At 35.7% G+C, this 27,377-nt stretch overlaps 1 protein-coding gene across 6 annotated transcripts in view; it reads left to right on the top strand.

Moving 5' to 3' along the window:
• Positions 1–2,399: 2,399 nt before the first annotated feature.
• The window catches only part of SCMH1 (Scm polycomb group protein homolog 1), a gene marked incomplete at its 5' end in the record, with an annotated part of 141,436 nt that continues 116,458 nt past the window's right edge, over positions 2,400–27,377 (top strand). For 3 of the 6 annotated variants that reach the window (XM_079696794.1, XM_079696790.1, XM_079696789.1), the window contains 3 exons: positions 2,400–2,423; positions 11,147–11,217; positions 22,861–23,095. In XM_079696794.1, coding sequence (XP_079552920.1) covers positions 22,897–23,095 — 199 coding nt within the window. Of the gene's footprint in view, positions 2,424–10,161; positions 10,238–11,146; positions 11,218–22,860; positions 23,100–27,377 lie in introns of those variants that run through there. The other 3 variants (XM_079696792.1, XM_079696791.1, XM_079696793.1) reach the window with 2 other exon arrangements.

Genomic DNA, 27,377 nt, shown 5'->3' with positions numbered 1-27,377 from the left:
CATAAAGGAGAGCAGAGAAATTGAAAGATATAGCAGGAAGCATATATGTGGAATTAAGAGAAGGTTGGGGGAGAGCATGTTTGTTTGGGGTTTTTGTGTGTTTGTTTTGATAGGAGATGATGGAGCAGTAAGAATACTGATGCAAGCGCTCTGTTAGAAGTGAAATACTTGCAAAGTCCTTAAGAGGATGAGAGGAAATGGGATCTGGAGAAAAATTGTAGGGTGGACTGTTGATTAAAAACAGAGATGCTTCATCCACAGCAGCAGAAGAAAAATCAGAAAGAATGATGAATAAGTAGATTCATTCCTTCACCAGATATTAACTGAGCACCTGCTTCTGTCTGTCTTTGGGGATATACCACTAAACAAGATCAAGTCTGAATCTTCCTGAAATGAGTGGCATATAGAAGGTTCTTATCTATTATTTTTGTTTTCTCAATGAACGCTGAATTAACATCATCCCCTAAGAGTGAAGGTGAAGGAGGGAATATTTGTAGTATGAGTAGAGAGAAAAATATATGAATTTAGTTTTTTGGAAAGGAGAAAAGCAAACATAGTAGGGAAGTGTGGCTTGATTTCTGGACAGTGTTAAGTAAGTAGCATTTGAGAATTGTAGCCATGAGTTTAAGGTGAGACCAGTAAGCTTGCATTTGTTTTTCTTTAGCACTCGTGAGCAATTGGGCTAGGCATGATATAGGTGGATAAGTGGTTTTAACCAGAGTTAGGGTTGAGGCTTTACTAGGCAAGTTTCACAAAAAAAAAAAAAAAAAAAAAGAGGTGAGAAAGAGTTAAGAGTATTTGCCATGGAGTGATTTTAGTGAGGAACCATGGAAACTGAGCTGGGTAAGAAGAGAAGTGAAAACATGATGGGTAAATAATGGTGAGAAAGTGGTGGGGTCAGTAGGTGAATCTAAATTTTCAAACAAGGAAAAGGTATTTCCATTATAGAAGTAATACATACTCTGTATAGAAAATTTGAAAATATTTGAGGTTAGAAAGGGGAGAAAAACAGTACCACCATCCAAAGATAACCATTTGTTTATGTTTGCTGCGTTTACTTCTGTTTTTTTTTCCTGGCGATAACTTTTTAGGGTTGTGTTAAGTTTGCTAGACCTTCCATAACAAAGACTACAGATTGGGTCATTTAAACAACAGAAATTTATTTTCTTAAAGTTCTGGAGGCTACAAGTCCAAGATCAGGGTTCAGCAGGGTTGGTTTTTTCTCTTCAGCTTGTAAATGTCTGCCTGCTCCCTATGTCTACACGTAGTCTTTTCTCTATCATTGTCTCTGTCCAAATTTCCTCTTCTTATGAGGACACCAGTCATACTGGATTAGGGACCACCCTAAATTTAGATCTCATTTAAACTTAATTACTTCTTTATAGACCCTACCTCCAAATACAGTCACGTTCTGAGGTACTGAGGAATGAGGACTTCAATATGAATTTTGGGGGGGACACAATTCAGTCCGTAACATAGGCGTTATTTGGTTTCAGTTTTTTACATAATTGTGATTATTCCTTGAACATAATTTTTGATCCCATATTTTACCAGATAATGTTATAACTTAAACATTTTCCCATTTTATTGTTTAGGCTTTGTAAAAATGTAACAGCTGCAAGATACTTTTGTCAAGTGACAGATGTATTGCAGTATCCTAATCAGTCTTCTGTCTTGAACATTTAGGTGCCCCCTCCACCCCATTTTTTTTGTTATTATAAACAATATTAAAGCTTTTTAAATAAAACCTCTTTCTGTATTTTGGATTATTTCCTTAGACTAGAATCTCAGAAGTTGATTATTTTATTGCAACATACTGCTGAATTGGAGAAGTATTGAATCTTGTACTTTCTTTCTACATGACTGTTTTCTCTCTTCCTGCAGTAATAGACTGGAATGATGTTAGAAAACATAAATATGGTCACCTATCAGAGTCAGCATCCCAATATCAAGGTAAGAATAACTCTATTTAGCATGGAAAAATTTAATTTGACATCTCTTACCATAAAACCTTTGTTTTTAGAGGTCTGAGTGTACCAAGAACTCACTGGTTAAAGCACAAGCAAATATAGTTTGTAGAGGTGCCTGTCAAACGCAATATGCTTTGTTTTGAGTGTGAAATCAGGAAATTTAGATTCTGAGTCCAGGCAATCTCAGATTAGCTTCATAGCTTTAGGAACAGTTGTTTAGCCTCTCTGGATTTCCATTGTTTTTAAGAGTAAGGCAGAATTGGGTGGTGTACTTCCATAACTACTAGTAATGAACTGAGTATCTTTTAAAATGAGAGAATTGAACTACACAAACTCTCAAGCCCTCATTTTACCCCAGAACTTCACTGTTCTGTCATTTTGGTGTGTTTGTCATGATGACTTATGCTGTAACGTTTTTTTCTTTAATAGAAGCTACTGACATCCTGGAGCTAGGTAAGATATTTTTTGTGTGTTTCTGTTAAATATGGGGAATTCCTAAGCCAGGGATTATATTGTAACTAGGTAAAGAATTCCATGTGTCTCTGTCTCATGAACTAGTGAATCCTGTGCTCCTGTCTGCCTAATGAGCCCACGTAATTCATCTTTGCTGTCATGACAAACTCTCCTTATCAGGAGGCCACAGACCATGCTAACAAAAAGGGAGAGAGGTGGTTAATTACATGAGTACAAGAAGGAATGGGAACTGAACCAAACTGGAAGTTACTTCTTAATTCACTAAATCCAGAACTAAAACAAACCCCCATTGTCCATAAATCAGAATTTGTTGGGATTTTCCCGAAAGAAATTATTCATGAGATATATTGAACTGAAATTAAACCTAAAGATTTTCTAAATTTTTTAACTACATAAAAACTGAAATATTAAAATATCAAACAACAGGAGTCAGACTGATACTGCATTTGGTTTTCATCCCTGAATAGTGTACTTCCACACTAGGATTTTAGAAATGAAACTGATGTTAATATTTCTCAATCAGCTTTCAGGGTTCCTATATAAATGTCAGTCTTAACTTCTTAGAGTCCTTTAAAATTCTGCATGTTCCTTAAATATTAATATCCTGATACCTTCATTAATTTTTGTTGAAGTATTGTTATATATTTTGTTATTGCAACTTCCTGTGTTCAGCCCTATTATTATCATTTTCTGTTTGCTCCCTCTTTCCTTTTCTTCCAGTAACATATTCCTTTCATTGCCCACTGACAAAGAAGGTAACGTAAAGTAGTAGAACACTAGACTAGGAAAGCCAACTTTGCCACTTAGTAACTTTGTGACACTAATCCTTGGTTTTCTGATTTGTAAATGGGGATAATAATCCCATTCTACCTACTTCACAGGGTTGTTAAGAAGATTACATGAGCTAATGGATGTGAAAACATCTTAAAAACTCTCAAATACTTTTCAACTTTGGAGGATTATTATTTTCATTTGTTCAGCGACTATCCTCAGACTTTAAGTCAAATCTTGTGACATTCTTTGAAGTGAAGCATTCTATGAATATGAGCTGAAGAAATGAATGAAATGAAATAATGCAGGTAAAGGGCCTGACACTTGATAAACAATAAATGATAGTCACTTTTTATTATTCCTTAAAACTTTCCTCAAGCTTTCTAAGGTACTGGTGTGTGGTAAAAAGCATGGACATAAGAATCAGACAGGCCTTGGTTCAAATTCCTTTTCCCCACTTACCAGTTTTGTGACTTCAGGAAAAATGCTTAATCTTTCTGAGCCTAAATAAAACCCATCTTACTTAAACCTACTTTTCAGGTTATAATTAACAGGGGAAATACTGAACATAGTATGGCATGGTGCAGGCAAACAGAAGGCACTCAGTGATAGCTGCTGCTGTTTGGGGGTTTGTTGCTAATGTGAACGATAATAACAATTCTAGTTCAGTGTCATTTAAGGTATGTTGTGAGCAACCTGTTCTGTTGACAGGGAATTGTGAAAAGTGGATACTCAATTTAACATGAAGTACATAAAGTGATACTAAAATTTGAAAGTATGTTTTTCCTTGTGAGTGTAGAGGTAGCACAGCCAGGCATAGCCTCTGGTAAGTTAATCTTGCATATTTCATTTTGTCCATCAAGCATAGAGAGTAGTCCCAAATACCAAACTGAAAGATAATTCAGTAGATTTTTACAATCTCAGAGTTTGGAAGAGGCCTTAAAATAATCCAACTGGACTCAGCATTTCAAAATCCAGCATTTTGTATTTCTTGTAAAATGTCTTATCTTAAACTCCCCAAGCAGCTCACTTCATATTTAGACAAATATTTATTGGGCCAAAATCTGTTTCTTTATCAATTCTATTAGTCCTTCCTATAACTTTTAGAGCCTTACGGTATAGGTTTAGCCAGTTTTTCACTCACCGGCCTCTAGTTATTTGAAAGCAGCTCTAAGGACTGCTTTCTCACTGCCACTCTGTTACTTTTCCTAGTTCAAGCAACCATCACCTCACACCTAGATTATTAGAAAATCTTCCTAACTAGTCGTCTGCCTGCAGCCTTACCCTCCTCGAATCCATTCTTCACACTGCAGACAGAGTGACTCCTCCCACAAACCCTTTTGTGCTTCCTCTTCTCAGTAGTGTGGTATATGAGACTCTCCGAAACCTGAACACTGCTCTTATCGACAACCTCTTTTCTAAACTATCTTTATCTACCCAGTAGCCATACCAAAAGATTCAGGTTTAAAACTGCTTTTTCTCACTTCTGGGCCTCCATACATGCTTTTCTTTCTGTCTGAAACAACAACAACCAAAGAATTCCCTCTCTCTTTGGCTGACTCCCTGCTTATCCTTTTACACTTTAACCAGAAGCTTAGCGGTTACTTCCTGTGGGAATCCTTCCACAAACCTCCTATAGCACACTCCATCTCCAAGGGTAGCACTTATCCCAGTCTATTACAGCCGGCTGTTTAATCTCTATCCCTCAATAGATTGAAGCTCTATGAAGGCAAGAACAGTATTTTGATCATGGTTGTATCTCCAGCACAGTGCTTTGATACACAATATAAATATTTGTTGGATGGATGGATGAAGAAATGGCTCTGAGACTTTGCTTTCTTATTCATGCTAAATGTTCATTATTCCTTCAGCTGGTCCTCATGTGACATGGTTTTGTGTCTCTTCATCACTTAGGTCACCATTTAGGCTTTGCTTTGTTCTATCCCTCTCAAAGTATAGTTCCCAGAACATTTAATTTCCCAGATGTGTTGTGATGTTACTAGTCCAGAAAAGAGTAGGACTATTACTGGTTTGCTTCTTTTCATTCACTCACTTTTCAAACTTTTATGGCGCCTCTATTAAGTTTCAGGCACTGGGTTAAACAGTGAAGATTTTTAAAAGTTCATAAAAGATACCCTCAATCCATAAAGAGCTTACATAAATAATTATGATAATATGATGTAGAGAGTATGGAAATAAAGGTGTGAATAGAATGTTATAGGAGATTGGGAATGGTGGAATCTGTTTTGATAAGACAGGTAAAGTAAAAATTCTTTTTTTGGCTTGGTGTTTTATCTTTAGATGATCCATTAAAAAAACGTCAAGCTATTGAACTAAAAGGCCTATGGACCGTGTTTTAAGAATGAACTACTGTGTATCTTATAAACTTAGCTTTGGACATTTTAGAATAACTGGGTTTTATTAGTGCTGGATATGCCAAAACTTAGTAATCATTTGAAAGTGCCAAGAAAACCTAGGGTTAAGGGTTATGAAAAGGACTTGCTCTATTTAAATTGATTGCAAAATTATATGAAACAAAGTGCTCCTGGTGCTGGAAGAGAGTAACTGATGAGAGGAACAGAATACAGAGTCTAGAAATAGATCCAAGTGTATATAAGAAATTAATGTATAATCAAGGTGACATTTCAAATCAGTCGGAGAAGATGATTTGTTCAATAAGTGAAGTTGAAGCACATTTATTGAACAAAAGTGAAAAGGAAAGCTGCATCTTTGCCTCATTTGTCTCACAAAATAAATTCCAAATAGATCAAACATTTAAATGTAAAAAAATGAAACTTTAGAAATCCTAGAAGAAAACATGGGTTACTATTTTTATAATACTGAAGTGAGGAAAGCATGATATGAAATCAAGAAGTCATAAAATGAAAGACTGAGAAATTTAAGGGCAAATCCTATCAGACTGAGACAAGTGTCTTCAAGATATATGACAAAGGACTAATATATCTTCAGTGTACAAAGAACTCTTAGAATCTGAGAAAACAAAAGAATACCTCAGTGAAAAATGGCAAAAACAGAATATAAACTAATAAGGCTAAAAAGATCTTCAACTGTATTAGTAGTCTAAGAGTTGCAAATATAACTGTAACTGTTTTGTTTTTGCACTGATAAGATTATCAAAATTATAGAAATTGTTAAAAACAGTTTTAGCAAGGATATAAGAAACATACTCTGATGCACTATTGGTAGGAATTCTGTTGTATCAAAACATAAAATGTGCATACTCCTTGACCATTAATCCCACTCTTAGGAATTTGCCCTAAGGACATAATCTTAAAGATTTTAAAGATATGTACACAGAGATACACATCAAAAATTAGAGGGGCTTCCCTGGTGGCGCAGTGGTTGAGAGTCCGCCTGCCGATGCAGGGGAAGCGGGTTCGTGCCCCGGTCTGGGAGGATCCCACATGCCGCGGAGCGGCTGGGCCCGTGAGCCATGGCCGCTGGGCCTGTGCGTCCGGAGCCTGTGCTCCGCAACGGGAGAGGCCACAACAGTGAGAGGCCCACATACCGCAAAAAAAAAAAAAAAAATTAGAAAACACTTAAATGACCATCAACAGTATTTAACAAATACTTTTGTTATGTAAATTGTGGTGCACATAAACAATGGAACACTTTTCAGGCAGTGATCTTGAGTCCAATTTCTGGTCTAAAGACTATGATTGTCTTTACTGCTCTTAAGAATTGGGGTTCCACACTTTAGGTGGAACAAAGTAGAGTTCTTGTAGAGGAATGTGGACAGAACAATAGCCAGCATGAATGGAGGTGCCTGACATAACCATGTTAAATTAGGAGCAGTTGAGGGATTTGGGACATATTTAGGGGATTAGATATATTATGTCTAGGACCAGTGGGTAAAGGTTAGAAGAAGGCAGACTTTGGCTGATTCTAACGGTTAAAATCTGTCCATTTGTGCTATTGAACCATAGCCAAATAATGAGTTTCTCATCATTGGAATTATTTAAGCAGAGGATAGAGGGACCATTCACATCTCAGCTTTTATATCACCTCATCAAGATGCCTTTCTTGACCATCCTGCTTAAAACAGCACACACACTCTCAGCACTCTTTTTCCCTCTTACCTTGCTTTATTTTTTCTTTATTTGAAAAGGGCCAGAAACTGTACAGTTACTATCTGGTGTCCCTGTTACCTTCTGGACCAATTGAATTGTATTTATTTGTTCATTTATTTATTGTCTCTCTTCCCCCTTAGAATGTAAGCTCCACGTGGGCAGAGATTTTGGCTGTTTTGTTCTTCACTGTATCACCTGTGCCTAGAACTGGGCTTGGCATATAGTAGTAGTTGCACAATAAATATTTGTTGAATGAATAAATATTAGAGAAAGGGATTAATGCATTCAGCTGGTGGATCTCTTGTGCTTTACATTTTAGGGGACTTCTAATTTTTTAAGGTACTTCTATGCAGTTTGTAAGTCTCTTCAGGGCAGGGATCTTATTTCCTAATAATAAATGCAACTATCATGTGGTATGTTTGTTATAGTTTATAAAACACTTTCATAAGCATTATTCAGCAATACAAATGAGATGACTGGCTTGCTCTCACCTGTAAGGTGTCAGCTCAGATGTTTTCGTGTAGAGCATCTGTCCATAACTTCACCAACTAAGATGGTTCCCAGTCTCTATCTGTCACATCGCATTATTTTATTTCCTTCAAGTACTTATCACTTATTACCTTATTTAGTTGTTTGTTTATTAATTGTCCCTCATGCACCAGAATGTAAATTGCATGAGGGTAGGGACCTCCTGCCTTATCCTAGTACTTAGAAAAAGTGTCTGGCACATAGAGGATACTCAAACATCAGTTGAATGAATAATTGAAATCACTCTGTAAATTATAAAATATTAGTTAATAATGTTAATCTTCACAATAATCCTTGACCCAACTATGGATTAGATTTCCCTGTTCTGCATTCTCAGGGCAACCTGTACTACCTCACTAACTTAAATTTATCATAATTGTGCCAGATTATTTGTGTTATTATTTATTTAATACTTCTGTTTATCTCTAAACTGCAGGCTCCATGAATTTTGGAACCATGTCTATCTTGTTCCCCTAACATTTAACACAGTGCTTTTGCACTTAGAAGGAGTTTAATAAATATTTATTGAATGAATGAGTGTGTGTACAATCTTGTGGGATATTGTCTCTGTCTTTCAGATGAGTAAACTGATGCTTGGAAGGATTAAGTAATTTATTCAAGATGGTTAGTTATAGAAACAAGACTTTAACCAGCATCTTCTGACTCTCAATATCATTCTTTCAATTACACTATTAGTTTCTAGGCATAGAAATTAATCAGTACTACGTAGGGAGCCTTTGAAAATACAGATTCTCAGACCACACTCAGACTACTGAATGAGGACCTCTGAAGATGGGTCTCAGAACTGTATTTAAAGAAAAATTATTTAGGAGATTTTGATGGTAAGTAGCATTTGAGAATTAATATTATATCTTAGGGGTTGGCAAAGAACTATTTGGGGGCCAAATGCAACCCACTGCCAGTTTTTATAAATAAAGTTTTAGTGGAACGCATCCATGCTCATTCAATTACATATTGTCTATGGCTGTTTTCATGCTGCAATGTACAGGTTGAGTATTTGTGACAGAGACTGAATGGCCCAAAAAGCATAAAAGTTTTTTCTGTCTGCCCTTTACAGAAAGTTTACCAACCCCTGATCTATATTTTATTGCCTGTCCTATTTCTTTTGTGATATTTTAGTGCTTGGTGATGTGGTAGACATGATGTTTGGCTTCATTATGGGACACTAAAATAGGTGCTCAGATACTCTTATTGAGTCAATAAAAATTATTTGGCAATTTACCTGATAATAAGGGACTAAGCTATAAATAGCCTAAGCAGTCAAATTTAAGAAAAATACCAATCTAGGTATGGTTCAGTCAAGTGAACCCTCAACAGTGGGTGAACTGCTTTTAACAAAGAGATTCCTTTTCATTCAGTTGTTAATAGGGTGCTCCCTAAATGGTAGAAGATGTGAGGTTTCTTACCTATATAATAGGGATTGGTTACCATAATTGATACGTGTAATAGAGAACTATAATTCATACCCTAATTATTTTGGTATCCCGATGCTGCTATAATTCCTAAAGCCAAAGTTTTTTGGATGCTTTTGGTCAGAACACAAACTTATACAAGCAACCCAGGACTGACCAAACCTCTTCCTGCACTTTCCTTATACAGTAGCTGTTACCCACATGTAGGTATTTAAATTTAAATTAGTTAAAATTAAATAACATTTAAAATTTAATTCCTCACTCACACTAGCCACATTTCAAGTGTTCAGTAGTGACATGTGTCTAGTGGCTACCTTATTGGTCAGCACAGATACAGAACATTTCTATTATCACAGAAAGTTTTAGTGGGCAGTGCTGCTATAGATGCTAGAGTTCAAGAGCTACAGTCTAGTCAAATCCAAGACTTACTATTTGACTTATTTATTTGTAAGAATGGAAAAATAATTGTTAATGTTTTCTTTTTCTAACAGCCAATAGTGATGAAAGTATTCAGTCTTTGCTTTAGAGCCATCTCAGCTAAGAGCAAACGCTTCATTAAATTCTGATAAGCTCTTTAAATCTTGACTCCAGGAACTACCCATCTCATTTACCCTATGGGCTAACTGTCTATTCAAGATGATTAATCATTGGCCAGTGCATGAAATAGTTCAGAACTGACTGTGATTTCTGGCCAAATCTATTTGGCTTGGTTAGGATGGTGGGAAAGGAACCAGTTTTTAAACAGAAGCTATAAAGTCAATAAAGTCTTGGCATCATCTTTGGAGTGATTTAGATTTCATCATTCAGTGACTCATTTTTATTCCCAGCATCTAGTGCTCTTTGCATGGCCCAAAGGGGCCCTGTGCTGCTCCACTGCAGAGGAAGCTTCAAGAAATGCTGGTTTGCTACAGTGTTTTAGCTTGTGAGAGTCTCTGGGACCTTCCCTGCTCCATCATGGGGTCACCTCTAGGTGGGTATTAGAGGGAGATTCATAATTGATTTAACCTTTAATAAAGAACTTGGTAATCTTTTGTGGTCCAGTAAGATATGTCTTTAATAGCCTATCCCTTAAAATGTTTTCCCTGACCCCAGTAAGTGTTACCTTAAAGGTTGTTTCTCTAGCACAGTGTTCCTCAAACTTTGAGAGGCCCTAAGGCCACTTCAAGAGGCTAAAAGATTCTGTAAATTTCCCAACCTATTCTTAGTTACTGCCATCAGAAATGCTTCTGAGGATCTACTTTTCTCTAAATTAACAGATCTTTGTCATTTTGCACCTCAGAGCAATGCGACAGTGGCAGGGATAGGAATGGGTTAGGGGTGGGTGAGAGAGAAACAGTTTTTAGAGTGAGGATTCAAGTATAATCTCACTCATTCTGGCTTTTCCTGCCCTCGACAACTCCTCTTACCCAATGTCTCAAGATAGTCTCTTCTTTATTCTTTCTGAGCTGAGATGGTAGGATTCAACCACATTAGGTGTTAAAAGCAATCATTTGATGGCAATAAGGAACCTTTACAGGAGTCAGATTGTTCAGAGGGAATCTCCTCACCCACTTTCTGCCTCTTCTGTTTTCCATGAGCTTCCTGGATACTTCTTTGAGACACTGGTATGACTTGCTCTAGCATTCTGGATCACTTTAGGGACTAACATGAAAAACACCTCAGGTCATCTTAGACCATGATTTAAAAACATTGATCTAAAATGATCCACTCAGGTCACCTTGATTCTTCCCCTTAATACTCCTTTGAGCCCAAACAGGGCAAAATAAGTTTTCTTATGCTCCAGACGAATCTGAAAATAGCCTAATGTTTAGTGTAGGTTACAACCTGAAAGCATTTTTTAGGAGGTTGACTGTGATAGAGATTTCTATTTCCTTTACAGGTCATTTTACCTGGGACAAATACCTAAAAGAAACATGTTCAGTCCCAGCGCCTGTCCATTGCTTCAAGCAGGTAATTGATTCTCAACATCTTTAGTAGGTGGGAGGCAAGTAGTCTTTTCTGGTCCTTAAACAAGCAAAACATGACGTGGGAGCCCTTGGGCTTCTCACCTGAAGTCCCCAGAATAAACTTCTATGGGAAGAATACAACTCAAGACTCAAAACTCACTGTGAGTTTTAGACATTCTCCCCGACTTCATCCCAAGTAACACCTTCTCCATCTCTTCACCTCCTTGAGGCTATTCTGTGTTACTGAAAACAGTCGCTAATTTTTACTGCAGCTATTAGTTCAGGCAGATAGGAAACAGAGTTATAGCCCTTAGACAAGTCTTGAAAGTGGAGCAGTATTAACATCTCTGTATTCAACTCCCCTGCCACAATCTTATCTTTCCATAAGAATACTGGCACTGAATCCCATTGGGGAGTGTGTTAGGACCTCATCAGAGGACATTCAGAGCTTCCTACATAGGATTAAGTGCCCCATACAATGTACAGATGATGTTGACTATATCAGTACGTGATAAGGCTAGTAAACAAAGAAGTGTACTGTTGCTAAATAGAGCTACGCATCAGGAAGTTGTTTATATCTCCCTCCCTGTAGTATTCAATCGTTATTTCCACAAACTGTCAATGTTTCACTTTGAATTTTAATTTTGTCTATGCTCTAAATAAAATAAATAAAAGTACAAATTCAGGACTTTTGCTCATTTGAAATAACAGGGACTAAATTCATACTCCCACATGAAATGATTTAAAAAGACAAAATATATTAAATAATGGTTTTCAAGTTACTGAAGATCAGGCAGCCAAGCACAGTGATCTCTGGGAGATGGAAAACAAATGAGTTGAGCCCCCTTATATTTAGTGCCTTAAGATAGTTTTGAGACCATGGCCCAGGGAAGGGGAACCCAGGTTGAGCCTGGGAGATTCCCTAAGTTTAGGAGATGGAACTGAGAGCCCAGGGAAACTAGAATTTTCAGAACAGAGTACCAGAGAGGAGAAAGCTGCACAGAAAGAAAACTGTAGAAACCCCCCTTCAAGTATTCATCAAAGTACTGTTGTTCAGTATATGCATGTGAGCAACCAAGCCAAGGGAAAAACCGTCTGAAAGGATTAGAAGGATAGTAAAAGGATAGAGCCTGGTGTTCACACAGGACTGGGAATAGTACCTGATCCCACCAGCTAGACTGGAAAATCTCATAATTCATGTGGCATTGGGTGGAATACTTGGGAAGATCCTGCTCAGTAGTGGGAAATGATTAGCCTCAGGATTAGCATGCTCTGAACCTGCCTAACAAACTAAAAGCAAGACTCAAAATGATCAGATTATTTCCAAGTAACGTAACTGCATCTAGGAACACAGCACAAGAAGGGAATGCAAAAATATCCAGCACCTAACAGGTAAAAGTCACAATGTCTGGCATCCAGTCAAAGATAATCAGTCATGTAAGGAGGCAGGAAAGCATAACTAATAATGAACAGAATAGTCAATCAATTGAAACAGAACCTATACAAATCTTAGAATAGCAGATAAAAACATTAAAACAATTATTTTAATTATGTTCCATATGGTTGAAAGTTAAGCAGAGACATGGAAGATATAAAAAGACTCACATTGAACCACTATGTGCAAAATGAAAAATACACTAGATGGGAAACAGTTAATGGTAGAAAACAAGATTAATAAATGTGAAAACGTAGCAATAGAAGATATCCAAAATGAAACACAAAGAGAAAAAGAATTTTAAAAAGATGAAAAAGAGATCAGTGAGGCATGGGATAACTTCATAGACCATGTAATTGGAGTGCCCAAAGGAGAGAAGAGATGGGGGACTGAAAAAGTACTTGAATATAAAAGGGCAAAAAATTTTCCACAATTGAGGAAAACTGTAAATCCACAGATTCAAGAAGCTAAATGATCCCCTAAAAAAAAGAAACAAGAAAAAAACTATACTAAGGCATGTCATAAATTATCAAAACTAGGGATAGAGAACATCTTAAAAGCAGCCAGAGAAAAAAAGACGCCTTATATACAGGGGAACCAAGATAAGAATGACATATTTTCTTGTCATAAACAATGCAAACAAGAAGAAAGTTGAGTAACGTCTTCAAAGTGTCAGAAGAAAAACTGTCAACCCAGAATTCTATATCCAGCAAAAATATCTTCCAAAAATGAAAGCCAAATAGAGATGCTTTCAGACACACAAAAACTGAAGGAATTCATCACTAGCAGACTCACTGTAAGAAATGTTAAATGAAGTCCATCTTGCAGAAGGAAAATGTTACCAGATAGAATTACAGATCTACACAAAGGAATGAAAGTTACTAGAAGTTATAATTACAAGGGTAAATACTTAAGATGTTTTTATTTAGTCTCTGTAAAGATAATTGACTGTATAAACAATGATAATAACATTGTGTTGTAGACGTGATAACATGTATTAGTAAAATGTATAATAACAATAGCATAAAAGCCAAGAGGGGAGAAATCTTAAGTATACTATTATAAAATTCTTATGCATAAAGTAGTATAAAATTACTTGGAGATAGACTGATAATTTAAATATGTTTACTCTAAACCCCAAAGCAACCACTAAAATAATAGAAAACAAATAGCAAGATGGTGAATTTAAGTCCAGCCATATCAATAATCTAATGATAAATGGTCTAAAATGGCCCAGTTAACAAGCTGAGATTGTCACATTGGATAAAAAGTAAGACCCAATTATATACTGCCTGCAAGAAATTATGCTTTAAATGTAAAGACAAATAGTTTAAAAGTAAAAGAATGGAAAATTTTACCATGCTGACATTAAGCCATAATATGGCTGAAATGGCATATTAATGTCAAAGTATATTCCAGAGGCAAAGGATATTATCAGGTATAAATACAGTAATTTCATCATGAAAAGGGGTCACACAGTCCTTACATGAAGCAAAAAATGATAGAACTGTAAGGAGAGATAAATCTAAAATTTGTCTGTAGGGCTCTCTATAATTAAAGGACAAATAGAAAATCAGCAAGTATATAGTAGACTTGAGCAATGCTATCAGCCAACTTAACCTAATTGACATATATAGAACACTCCCCAGTAACAGAATGTACATTCTTTTCAAGTGCATACAGAGCATTTACCAGGTTAGACCATATTCTAGACCATAAAATAAGGCTTGATAAATTTAAAAGGATTTAAGTAATACAAAGTATGTTCTTTGATTACATTGGAATTAAATTAAAAATCAATAGCAGAAAGTTACCTAGAAAATCTCCAAATATTTGGAAACTAACACATTTCTAAACACCTCATGGATATTTAGAAACACAAAAAGGGACATTAGAAAGTATTTTCAACTAAACGAAATGAAAGCAGAGCATTTCAGAATCTGGGACACTGCTAAAGCAGTACTTTGAGGGAAACTTGTAGCATTAAATGCCTATATTAGAAGAAGTTTAATTTAGTGACCTCACCTTCCACTTTAAAAAACTAGGGAAAGGGCTTCCCTGGTGGCGCAGTGGTTGAGAGGCCGCCTGCAAATGCAGGGGACACGGGTTCATGCCCCGGTCCGGGAAGATCCCACATGCCACACAGTGGCTGGGCCCGTGAGCCATGGCCTCTGAGCCTGCACGTCCGGAGCCTGTGCTCCACAACGGGAGAGGCCACAACAGTGAGAGGCCCGCATAATGCAAAAAAAAAAAAAGGGAAAAAAAGAGAAAGTTAATAATAAAAATAATTATTTTTCAAAAATAATTTTTAAAAAGAGCAAGAAAATAATAAAAATTAGAGCATAAGTCAATGAAATAAAAAACAAAAACAACAGAGAAAATTATTGAAACCAAAAGCTGGTTCTTTGCAATGATCAATAAAAGCAATAAACCTCTAGATAGATTAATCAATAAAAGAAAACACAAATTACTAATACCAGAACTGAAAGAAATAACATCACTATTAATTCTACGTATATTAAAAGGGTAGTAAAGGAATATTAGGAACAAATTTATGCCTTTAAAATTTGACAAGTTAGATGAAACAGATAATTCTTATGAATGACACAAATTACCAAAGTTCACTCAAGAAGATAGAAAATCTGAATAGCACTATTTCTGTTACAGAAGTTGAATTTGTAGTTAAAAACTTTCCCACGAAGAAAATTCCAGGTCTTGATAACTTTGCTGGTGAGTTGTTCCAAACATTTAAGGAAAAAGTAATGCAAATTCTACACAGACTCTTCCAGAAAGTTTAAGAGAAAGGAATACCTCCCAACTCATTCTATGTGGTAAGCATTACTCTGATACCAAAACCAGGCAAAGACATTGAAAGGAAAGAAAACTACAAAGCAACATCCCATATGAAAATACATGTAAAAATTATGAACAAAAATTATTTTCAGTTTCAATTTTTATTCTCTCAGCATCAAACATCCTTACCTTTTTCTGCTACTATATTTTGATTTTTTTAAATTTTTTAAAAAATTTTATTGGCATATAGTTGATTTACAGTGTTATGTTGGTTTCAGGTGTATAACAAAGGGAGTCAGTTTTACAAAAGTTTAAGAAATTGAATCCAACGATATATAAAAATAATTCATCATGACCAAGTGGGTTTTAATTCCTATAATGCAAGGTTGATTTAACATTCAAAAACCAATCAGTATAATGCACCATATGAACACACTAATGAAGAAAAATTATCATCACAATAGATGCAGAAAAAGTATCTAAAAAAATCCAATGTCCATTACTAATAAAAACTCTCAACAAACAAGAAATAGAAGGGAATTTCGATTTCCTAAATCCTAAACTCTAAGGGGTATCTGTGAAAAATCTAGTAATAGCATACTTAATGGTGAAAGAGTAAACGTTTTCCCTTGAGGTCACGAACAAGATAAGGATGTCTGCCCTTACCACTTCTATTCATTACTGTAGTACCAATGTCACCAGGCCAATAAAAGAAATAAAAGCAATCCAGATTGAAAGACCAGAACAAACACCAAAGAAAATAAATCAGTGGCAAAAGTGAATTGATGGTCAATATTATTTCATTAGGGAAATACAAAGTAAAATCACAATGCGATATCTCTATACATTTGTTTAAATATCACTCATTAAAAAAAAGACTGACCATACCTAATAGTGGCAAGGATGTGGAATAAATGGAACTTTCATAAAATACTGGTAAAAATGTAAAATGGGTCAATTACTTCAGAAAATAATCTGACAGAAAAACTTCAACACACTATTGAGCAAAACAAACCAAGAAAACACTAAATAAACTAGGAACTGAATAATACATCCTTAACATGAAAAAATATGTATACCTCAGAACTAAAGCCAGTATTTTACTCAATGGTTAAAAGTAACTCAATAGAAGATATAATGGAAGAGAGACTCCCATTTACAAAAGCAACAAAAAATTAATATTTAGGAATAAACTAACAAACATACAAAACACTTATATAAAGAAAACTTCAGAAAACACCTTAAAAGCATGATTCATTTTAAAAAATTTGTAAAGTAAATGTCAAAATTAATAGTTTCTGCTCTTCAAAAGACACTGATAAGAGAAGGAAAATATAAGCCATAGACTTGGAGAAAATATTGACAAATCACACAACTGATAGTAATACTCTCCAAATTTATCTACTGATTTGATGTAATTCCTATCAAAGTCCCAGCTGGCTATTTTGCAGAAAATGACAAGTTGATCCTAAAATCATATAGGAATACAAAGAATCCAGAGTAGCCAGAACAATCTCAGAAAAGGGCAACAAAAGTAGAGGATTTCCTGATTTCAAAACTTACTACAAAGCTACAGTATTCAAGACGGCGTGGTACTGGCATAAAGATAGACATATAGATCACTGAATTTGGTTTGAGAGTCCAGAAATAAACTCCTACATTTATGTTCAATTGATTTTGAACAAGGATGCCAAGACAATTCAGTGGGATTTTCAACAACTAATGCAAGGACAAACTGGATATCCACAAACAAAAGAATGGAGTTCGACCCTATCTCCACACCATATACAAAAATTAACTCCCAAGTGGATGATAGTCATAAGAGCTAAAACTATAAAACTCTTAGAAGAAAACACAGGAGTAATCTTTGTGACCTTGGATTAGGCCATGGTTTGATATGGCACTAAAAGCATAAAACAGAAGAAAAAGTATTATAGATAGATTGAACTTCAAAATTTATCAAAATTAAAAGGTTTTGTGCTTCCCAAGACACTATCAATAAAATGAAAAGACCCAGCTGCCTTTTGGGAGAAAATATTTCCAAATCATGGATCTGATGAGGGACTTGTATCCAGAAGATATGATGAACAACTCAACAGTTAAGACAAATAATTTCATTTTTAAATTGGCAAAGAATTTGAATAGATATTTTCCAAATATATACAAATGGCCTATAAACACATAAACGATGCTTAATATCATTAGTCTTTAGGGGAATGTAAATCAAAACTGCAGTGAGATACCACTTCACAAATACTAGAATAGCTGATATCAAAAAGGCAGACGATAACAAGTGTTCATGAGGATATCGAGAATTGGAACCCTCATATGTTGCTGGTGAGGTTATAACATTCTGTGGCCACTTTAGAGAACAGTTTGGAAGTTATTCAGAATGTTAAACGTAGAATTAGCATATGACCCAGCAATCTCACTCCTAGGTGCATACCCAAGAGAAATAAAAACATATGATTACACAAAAATTGATACACAAGTGTTTGTGGCATAATTATATATAAAAGCCAAAAAGAGGAAACAACCCAAATGTCCATGAACTGATGAATTGATAAGCAAAAAATGTAGTATATCCACTACAATGGAATGTTATTCAGCAATGAAAATAAATGAAGTACTGATAAACACTACAACATAGATTCAACCTGAAAACATTGTGCCAAGTGAAGAAAGGAGACACTCACATATTGTGTAATTTTATTTATATTAAACCTCCAGAATAGGCAAATCCACAGAAACAGAAAGTAGATTAATGGTTTCCAGGCATTGGGTTAAGGGGAGATTGGGGAGAGACTGCTAATGGGTATGGGGTTCCTTTCAGGGGGGATTGATGAAAATGTTCCAAATTTAGATGGAGTGATATTTGCACAACTCTGTGGATATACTGAAACTCACTGAATTATACACTGTAAAAAAGTACATTTTCTGGTATATGAGTTAAACAAATGCCTACCATATGACCCATCCATTCTACTTTCAGATGTTTACCCAAGAGAAAAGAAAGTGTATTTCCAACGAAGATTTATAGATGGATGTTCATAGATTTATTTGTAATAGTTAAAAACTAGAAACACAACAAATGTTCATCAGCATGGTATACTACTCAGCAGTGAAAGGAAATGAATTATTGATACTTTCAGCAGTATGGATGAGTATTAGAGTAGTTATGCTGAGTGATCATATCTACAAAAAACCTAAAGCCAACAACATACTTAATGGTGAGAAACTAGAAGCTTTCCCACTAAATCAGGAACAGGAATATTCCCCCTCACTACACCTTTTCAGCATCATACTGGAAGTCCTAAATGTAGCAATAGGACAAGAAAAGGAAATAAAAGATATACAGATTGGGAAGGAAAAAATAAAACTGGCTTTGTTTGCAGGTGACATTATTGTCTATGTAGAAAATCTGAAATAATCAACAATAACAACAACAAAACACCTAGAAGTAATAAGCAATTGTAAGAAGGTTTCAGGATACAAGGTTAATATACATAATACAAGCCTAATCAAAATTCCAGCACATTATTTTATGGATAGTGACAAACTGATTCTAAAGGTCACATGGGGAGGTAAAAGATGTAGAATAGCCAAAACGGTATTGAAGGAGAAGAACAAAGTCAGAGGACTGACACTACCCAGCTTCAAGACTTATTGATAAAGCTATAGTAATCAAGACGATGTGGTACATATACATGGAATCTAAAAAAAAAGTGGTTCTGAAGAAAGTAGGGGCAGGACAGGAATAAAGATGCAGACATAGAGAAGGGACTTGAGGACATGGGGAGGGGAAAGGGTAAGCTGGGACAAAGTGAGAGAGTGGCATGGACTTATATATACCACCAAATGTAAAATAGATAGCTAGTGGGAAGCATCCGCATAGCACAGGGAGATCAGCTCAGTGCTTTGTGACTACCTAGAGGGGTGGGATAGCGAGGGTGGGAGGGGGATGCAAGAGGGAGGGGATATGGGGATATAAGTATACATATAGCTGATTCACTTTGTTATAAAGCAGAAACTAACACACCATTGTAAAGCAATTATACTCCAATATAGATGTTAAAAAAAAAAGTAGAGCAGAATGCATGTTATATTTTAATTCATATTTTCTATAGTACTTAGGAAGCTCAGTTTTATACACTTTCTGAATGTCATCTATTTTAAATGGCTTTTCATAATGTTGTACTTTTCAGAAATGAAATGTAATATTCATTTTATATCATAGGAAGGAAACGTTTTACTTAAAAAAAAATCTTAGTAGCCCAGTTTACTGAAAATTGAGTGTATTTGACTTCTATGTTTGAGAACTTATCTTTAAAAGACAAATATATTGGCCAGTGAAACAAAATGAAGCAGTTATCCCAATGGAAGATCTAATTAGTAGCTACATGTTTACCATTTCCTTAATGGGCTATTATCCCTGAAAGTTTAACTGAATTGTTTTTTTTTTTTTTTTGAAAATTCATAGATTGACAGGAGACATTGGCCTTCTTGCATTTTCTTTTAAGAACATCAGTTCTTAACAATATAATTGAAGTAATAATTATTTATAAATACTTTTAATAATCCATAGTTCACTTAATTTTTTCCAGCTGTGGTTTCCTTAGGGGTACAGCAGGGACAATACAATTTTACCTTAAAGAGTTCTGAAGATTATATAATCTAATGAATGGAAAACACTTCATAAACTATAAAGTGTAGTACAAATATAAAGTATGAGCTGTACTAACATAGGTTATTTGGACCTATTTTATTGTTGTTTTTCCTGTGTTGCGTTTTTCCCTTTGACACACACTCCCTCCCAAAGACTGTCCTATTCACATATCACAGATTTGATGGTTAGGGTAGAAAGGAGTACACATGTCCTTGCCTACAAATTTTTGTAGTTGTGTTTAAAGAAATGCTCTTTGATAGAAATTAAGACCCCCTTAAATGATCAAATAGTGTATTTATTATGCATTTAAGTTTTCTAATGTTTTAATTAAAAGGCTTAAAATTCTCAAAAAAAAAGAGAATGTGGTGTTAGCAAAAGAAGAAACAGATAGGTAAGTGGAACAGAATAGAGAGCCCAGAAATAGTCCCATAAAAATATAGTCATCCTATCTTTGACAAAGGAACGATGCCGATACAGTGGAGCAAAGATTGTCCTTTCAACAAAGGTCTTCACAACTGGACAGCTGCATGCAAAAAAAAAAAAAGGGAATTTATATACAGATCTTACACCCTTCACAAAAATTAATTCAAAATAGATCACACACTTAGATGTAGAACACAAAACTATAAAGCTCCTAGAAGATAACATAGGAGAAAACCAAGATGACCTTGGGTATGGCAATGACTTTTTAGATACAACACCAAAGGCACAGTTCATGAAAGAAATAATTGATAAGCTGGACTTCATTAAAATAAAACTTTATGCTCTATGAAAGACATTGTCAAGAGAATGAGGAGACAAGCCACAGACTGGGAGAAAATATTTGCAAAAGACATGTCTGACAAAGGACTGTTATCCAAAATATACAAAGAACACTTAAAAACTCAAAAAAATAACTCAAAAAATGGGCCAAAGATGTTAACAAATACCTCACCAAAGAAGATCGGCAGATGACAAAAAAGCATAAAAAAGATGTTCTAAATCATATGTCATCAGAGAAATGCAAATTAAAACAACAGTGAGATACCACTGCATACGTATTGTAATGCCAAAATCCAGAACACTGATAACACCAAGTTCTGGCAAGGATGTGGAGCAATAGGAATTCTCATTCATTGCTTGTGGGAATGCAAAATGTTGCAGACATTTTGTAAGACAGTTTGGTGATCTCTTACAAACTAAACATACTCTTACCGTACAATCTGGCAATTGCATTCCTTGGTATTTACCCAAAGGAGTCAAATATTTATGTCCACACAAAAAATGGATGTTTATTGCAGCTTTATTCATAATTGCCAAAACTTGGAAGCAACCAAGATGTTCTTCAGTAGGTGAATGGATAAATAAACTGTGGTATAGCCAGACAATGGAATATTATTCAGCCCTAAAAAGAAATGAGCTATCAAGCCATGAAAAGACATAGAGGAAGCTTAAATGCAGTTTACTAAGGGAAAGAAGCCAATCTGAAAAAGCTAGGTACCGTATGATTCCAACCATATGACATTCTGGAAAAGGCAAAACTATGGAGACAGTAAAAAGACCAGTTGTTGCCAATGACTGAGTGGATGAGTAGGCAAAGTACAGAGGATTTTTAGTGCAGTTAAACTATTTTGTATGATCCTGTAATGATGGATACATGTCTACATTAGACCAAATTCATAGAATATACAACACCAAGAGAGAACCCTAATGTAAACTGTGGACTTTGGGTGATTATGATGTGTCAGTGCAGGTTCATCAGTTTTAAGAAATGTGGTAGGGGATGTTGATAATAGGGGAGACGCACCTGTTATGGCAGGATGTTTATGGGAAAGCTCTGTACCTTCCTCTCAATTTTGCTAAGTTTTGAACCTAAAACTGCTCTAAAAAAATGTGGTCTTAACAAAATAATGAATTATTGATACGTTCAACAAATGGATTAATATCAGAATAGTTATGCTGAGTGAAAGAAAGTAGACCCCAAAAAAGAGTATATTCTCTGTGATTCCATTTAAGTCTAGAAATGCAAACCAGTCTACACTGATAGAAAGTAAAGCAATGTTTGCCTGGAAAGAGGGGTCTGGGAAGAGCTAGACAGAGAGATTATAAAAGGATATGCAAGACTTGAGAGTGTGTCCATGTTCCTTATCTTGATTGTGGTGATGTTTTCCAGGGTGTACGTGATGTATATGGTGTCATGAGTGTATACATATGTCGGTATTTACCAAAGTGTATAGTTTATTGTATGTCAATTATAGCTAAAAGTTATTTTAAAAAATAGGAATTGATTTATAAGTTAATGTCAAAGTAAGAAAAAAAAATCAACTGCCAATGGTTAGTCTGTGTAGTAGACATACAAACCAATACACTGAAATGCTCCATGAAGAGACACTAAGGATATGATAGTTTAATAGGATGATTGCTAAAAAGAAAATGTTAAGAAAACCTGGAGGGTTAAGGATTTGGAGACAATAGAATAAAAAACAGCATTTAAGCAAGGGCCACTTGAGACATTCTTGTCCTTTTCTTACTGGTGAGTCAATATTTGATGCTTCAGTGGAAAGTAATTTTTTCCCTTTCATTTTACATTTCAGTGTTTATTTTGTATGAAACCCTTCCTAAGTACTAGGGAATAATTCAGGGGGGTTGTTCCTGACCCAGCTGTAACCAGTTTGAGTCCAAAGCGTAAACTTTCAGGTTCCATCTCTTAATATCCTTATTGAAAATGCCGTTTATTCTTAGTTCACCTAATCCCCATGGCTTGTTCTCCTCAGTCCTACACACCTCCAAGCAACGAGTTCAAGATCAGTATGAAATTGGAAGCACAGGATCCCAGGAACACCACATCTACCTGTATTGCCACAGTAGTTGGACTGACAGGCGCTCGCCTCCGCCTTCGCCTTGATGGCAGCGACAACAAGAATGACTTCTGGCGTCTGGTTGACTCAGCTGAAATCCAGCCTATCGGGAATTGTGAGAAGAATGGGGGTATGCTGCAGCCCCCACTGGGTGAGTAACTAGACCCAAGCTCTCCCTAGCCCATTAGTTATCTTCCCCAAATTGTACATCCTGTTAAAGAAAAACATAGGGTCCTCTGCCTATCCCTTCTTTTTTCATATGGTCCAAAAGAAAAGGCCCACCTAAAATGAAATGACCTGAAAAATCTGGACCTATCCATTCTACATTAACTTATGGTACCCAAGTTTCTCTCAAGCTCTTCTTTTTCTAACAAGAAACCACACATTTCATCCTTCTTTGTCACTTCCCCTTTACCCTGAGAAAAAGAATGGAAGGAAATCTTGACATTTAACTTGCCTCAAAAAACCATAGAGTTTTCACCAAATCCTACAGTGATAACAGGAAGTGAGAGAAAAATCTCCCAGTAGAAAGGATGACTATTACAAAGATCCATTATCTCCTTTCCCCTAAATTTTTACTTGGTCCTTGGAATTTTCTCACCTTGAATCAATTATTAAGTAAAATGCATTATTTTACTTAAACTAATAACCCCACTGTATTTTTCTCCTCAAGATCAGATTCACCTTTTTTTGCCTCAATATACCTGAATGATTTAGCCTATCTCATCAGTTACTATTAATCGCTACTGCAGTGAGTCTCAACAGAGGATAGAGAGAGATGGCTTATAGGCTATGTTCCCTTCAGGAGGCTGTGCTAAATTAAATGAACATTACAGGACAGTATCATTTGAAAGACCTCCCCAGGTGGTTATTTAACATTTTCCTCCATTAAAAAAATTATTTGTAATGTAAACTTTCAAATGTATACAAAAGTAGAAAAAAATAGCACAGTGAATGTCCATGTATCCTTTATCCTTGATAGTCAATCTTGTTTTCTTTGTACCTATACACACTCCCTGCCTGCTCCTGCCCAATTGCCTAAACATAGTATTTTATCGTTAAATATTTAGTATGTATCTCTCATTATATATATTTTAATATTTTAAAAGCATAATCATAATAACATTATCACATGTAAATAATAATTCCTTAATATCAATATTTACTCAGTGTTTAAATTTTCCCTACTGTCTGTCTATCTGTCTATCTGTCTCCCTCTTTCTCTCTCTCTTTATTCCATTTTCTTTGAATCAGGATCCAAATAAAATCAACATATTGCAGTTGGTTGATATGTCCCTTAAGTCTCTTTTAGTCTATGGGTTCTCCTTCTCTCTCTTATTTTTTCTTGCAATTTATTTGTTGAAAAACCTAAGTCATTTGTCTTTAAATTTTCCCACAATTAGATTTTGCTGATTGTATCTCTGTGGTATCATTTAACATGTTTCTCTGTCCTATCTTCCTAGAAATTGGTAACTAGATCTAGAGGCTTGATCAGGTTAAGGTTCAATTTTTTCATAAGAATATTTCATAGGTGGTGGTCTTCATTAGGAAGCATATATGGTCTGGTTGTCTCTCATTTTATAATGTAGCAGCCATTACTGCTTGTGGTCTAGAGCAGGGGGTGACAGATTTTCTTAAAGAGTCAGATAGTAAATATTTCAGGCTTATGGGCCATACCTTCTCCGTTGTAACTAGTCAGCTTTGTCCTTGTAATGTGAAAGCAGCCATAGATGATACATAAACAAATGGGCAAGGATGTGCTCCAATAAAGCTTTATTTACAAAAACAGATGGCCAGCCTTCTGGCTATAGTTTGCTGGCCCCTGATTTAGACCCATCACTTCATTATGCTTGCAAAATGGGAAATTTTAATATTATCATTCGGTCCACATAAATTAAATGGAACATGTCTATTAAAATAAACTTTCATCAACTATTTGGTTATCCTAAAGTACAGTTCATGCAGGAAAGACAGTTTAAATGCTTGATTCTTTTCTTTATTTACCAATTTTCAAAATAATAAATTGGATTACCATCATCCTCCAAAATTATTTATGGATAGTGTTATTGTTGTTGTTGTTGTTTAGTATCATAAACTCAAAGATTCATATATAACTGATGTGTTTCACTCCGTTGTACTAACTATCCTTATTCTTGAATTATCCCATCTTTGGCGTCATATATATATAAATCATTCTTAAAGTGAAATCTATAAAACAGAGTATATTCAGAGAAATCCCCTTCACCTTATCCCTTTCTTCTGCTATAGGGTAACCACTTCCTTTTAATTTCATAGTTTATACTCCATTTTTTAAAAAATAAGCAAATATATCCATGTGAGTGTGTGTGTGTACATACATACATATGTATTCCTTGTCTTCTTATATAAATGACAGCATATTATACATACTTTCCTCAATCTTACTTTTTTCATTTAGCAATATATCCTAAAGATGACTTCTTAGTTGTATGAAGATGTTCCTCATTCCTTTTTGTAGCTGCATAGTACCGTAAGATTCTCAACCTACTTTATGAATCATTGTTTAGAAGCATCTTGATAGGCTATTAAAATATGTAAGTTCCCAGGGATAATGGTGACTATCTAAATCAGAATCTTTCCATAAATTCTCCAGAAACATACAGACCAAAAGGAAAGAAAATCAAACCACCCATAACTCATGCCTAAACATAACCAGGAGTCAAGAATACCACAGATGGGGCTTCCCTGGTGGCGCAGTCGTTGGGAGTCCGCCTGCCGATGCAGGGGACACAGGTTCATGCCCCGGTCCGGGAAGATCCCACGTACCGCGGAGCAGCTGGGCCCGTGAGCCATGGCCGCTGAGCCTGTGCGTCCGGAGCCTGTGCTCCGCAACGGGGAGGCCACAACAGTGAGAGGCCCGTGTAGTGCAAAAAAAAAAAAAAAAAAAAAAAAGAATACCACAGATGGGAATGTAAATTGATACAGCCACTATGGAGAACAGTATGGAGTTTCCTTAAAAAACTAAAAATAGAGCTACCATACAACCCAGCAATCCCACTGGGCATATACCCTGGGCATATACCCTGAGAAAACCATAATTCAAAATGAGTCATGTACCACAATGTTTATTGCAGTTGTATTTACAATAGCCAGGACATGGAAGCAACCTAAGTATCCATCGACAGATGAATGGATAAAGAAGATGTGGCACATATATACAATGGAATATTACTCAGCCATAAAAAGGGCTTTTTCCGTTTCATAAAAAGAAACGAAATTGAGTTATTTGTAGTGAGGTGGATGGACCTAGAGTCTGTCATACAGAGTGAAGTAAGTCAGAAAGAGAAAAACAAATACCGTATGCTAACACATATATATGGAATCTAAAAGGAAAAAAAATGGTCATGAAGAACCTAGGGGCAGGATGGGAATAAAGACGCAGACCTATTAGAGAATGGACTTGAGGACACAGGGAGGGGAAAGGGTAAGCTGGGACAAAGTGAGAGAGTGGCATGGACATATATACACTGCCAAATGTAAAACCGATAGCTAGTGGGAAGCAGCTGCCTAGCACAGGGAGATCAGCTCGGTGCTTTGTGACCACCTAGAGGGGTGGGATAGGGAGGGTGGGAGGGGAGACACAAGAGGGAGGGGATATGGGGATATATATATATACGTATAGCTGATTCACTTTGTTATAAAGCAGAAACTAACACACCATAGTAAAGCAATTATACTCCAATAAAGATGTTAAAAAAAAAAAAGAATACCACAGATTTCAGTAACATGTTGTCTACATGTTCAGATATAAAGATCTGAAACCACTAGAGCTAGTACCCACCCCATGCCAGAATGAAGAGTTTTATGTAGGTAGAAACTACATTAAACAGGGAGAGGGCAATGGGAGCCTAACACAGCCAAAATCACCCCCAGAAAAAGACAGTCCCATCCAGAGTGGGAAATACTGAAAGAAAGCTAAGAGCTACTTGATTAGAGCCTTGGCTACTGGAGAGTCAGAAGAAAGAGAGTGAACTAAAAGAATGAGGGACAGGAGATAGCAGTCTTGGGAAGACAACTACCTTTGTGGGAGAGGTAGCTATAATATTGAAGGAAAAGAAGGAAACCATGTGTAGTGATTCAGAGTTATGCAGGAACAAAAGATAATCATAAAATCAAAAGACATACAAACCTTCCCATCCCATCCCAAATAGGCTCATCTACTAAAGAAACTGCATTTCACTATGCCAACAGAAAACTCATGACCCAAGATCCCTGCCAAAATGGAACATCCTGTTTTTTGCAAGCCCAGAAAAATATAAGACATTTCAAAGGATTAGGAAACAGCAGTCAACATCTATAAAAAGCTTCTACGTGAAGAAAAACAGAAATAGAGGATAAAACCATTTTAACTATTGAAAATTCTACAGCCAAAATCAGTGAATAGCCAGAGGAAA

Source organism: Hyperoodon ampullatus, assembly GCF_949752795.1.
Source record: "Hyperoodon ampullatus genome assembly, chromosome: 2".
In the NCBI taxonomy this organism is placed as follows: Eukaryota; Metazoa; Chordata; class Mammalia; order Artiodactyla; family Ziphiidae; genus Hyperoodon; species Hyperoodon ampullatus.
This window is presented reverse-complemented; position numbering and strand designations above follow the sequence as displayed.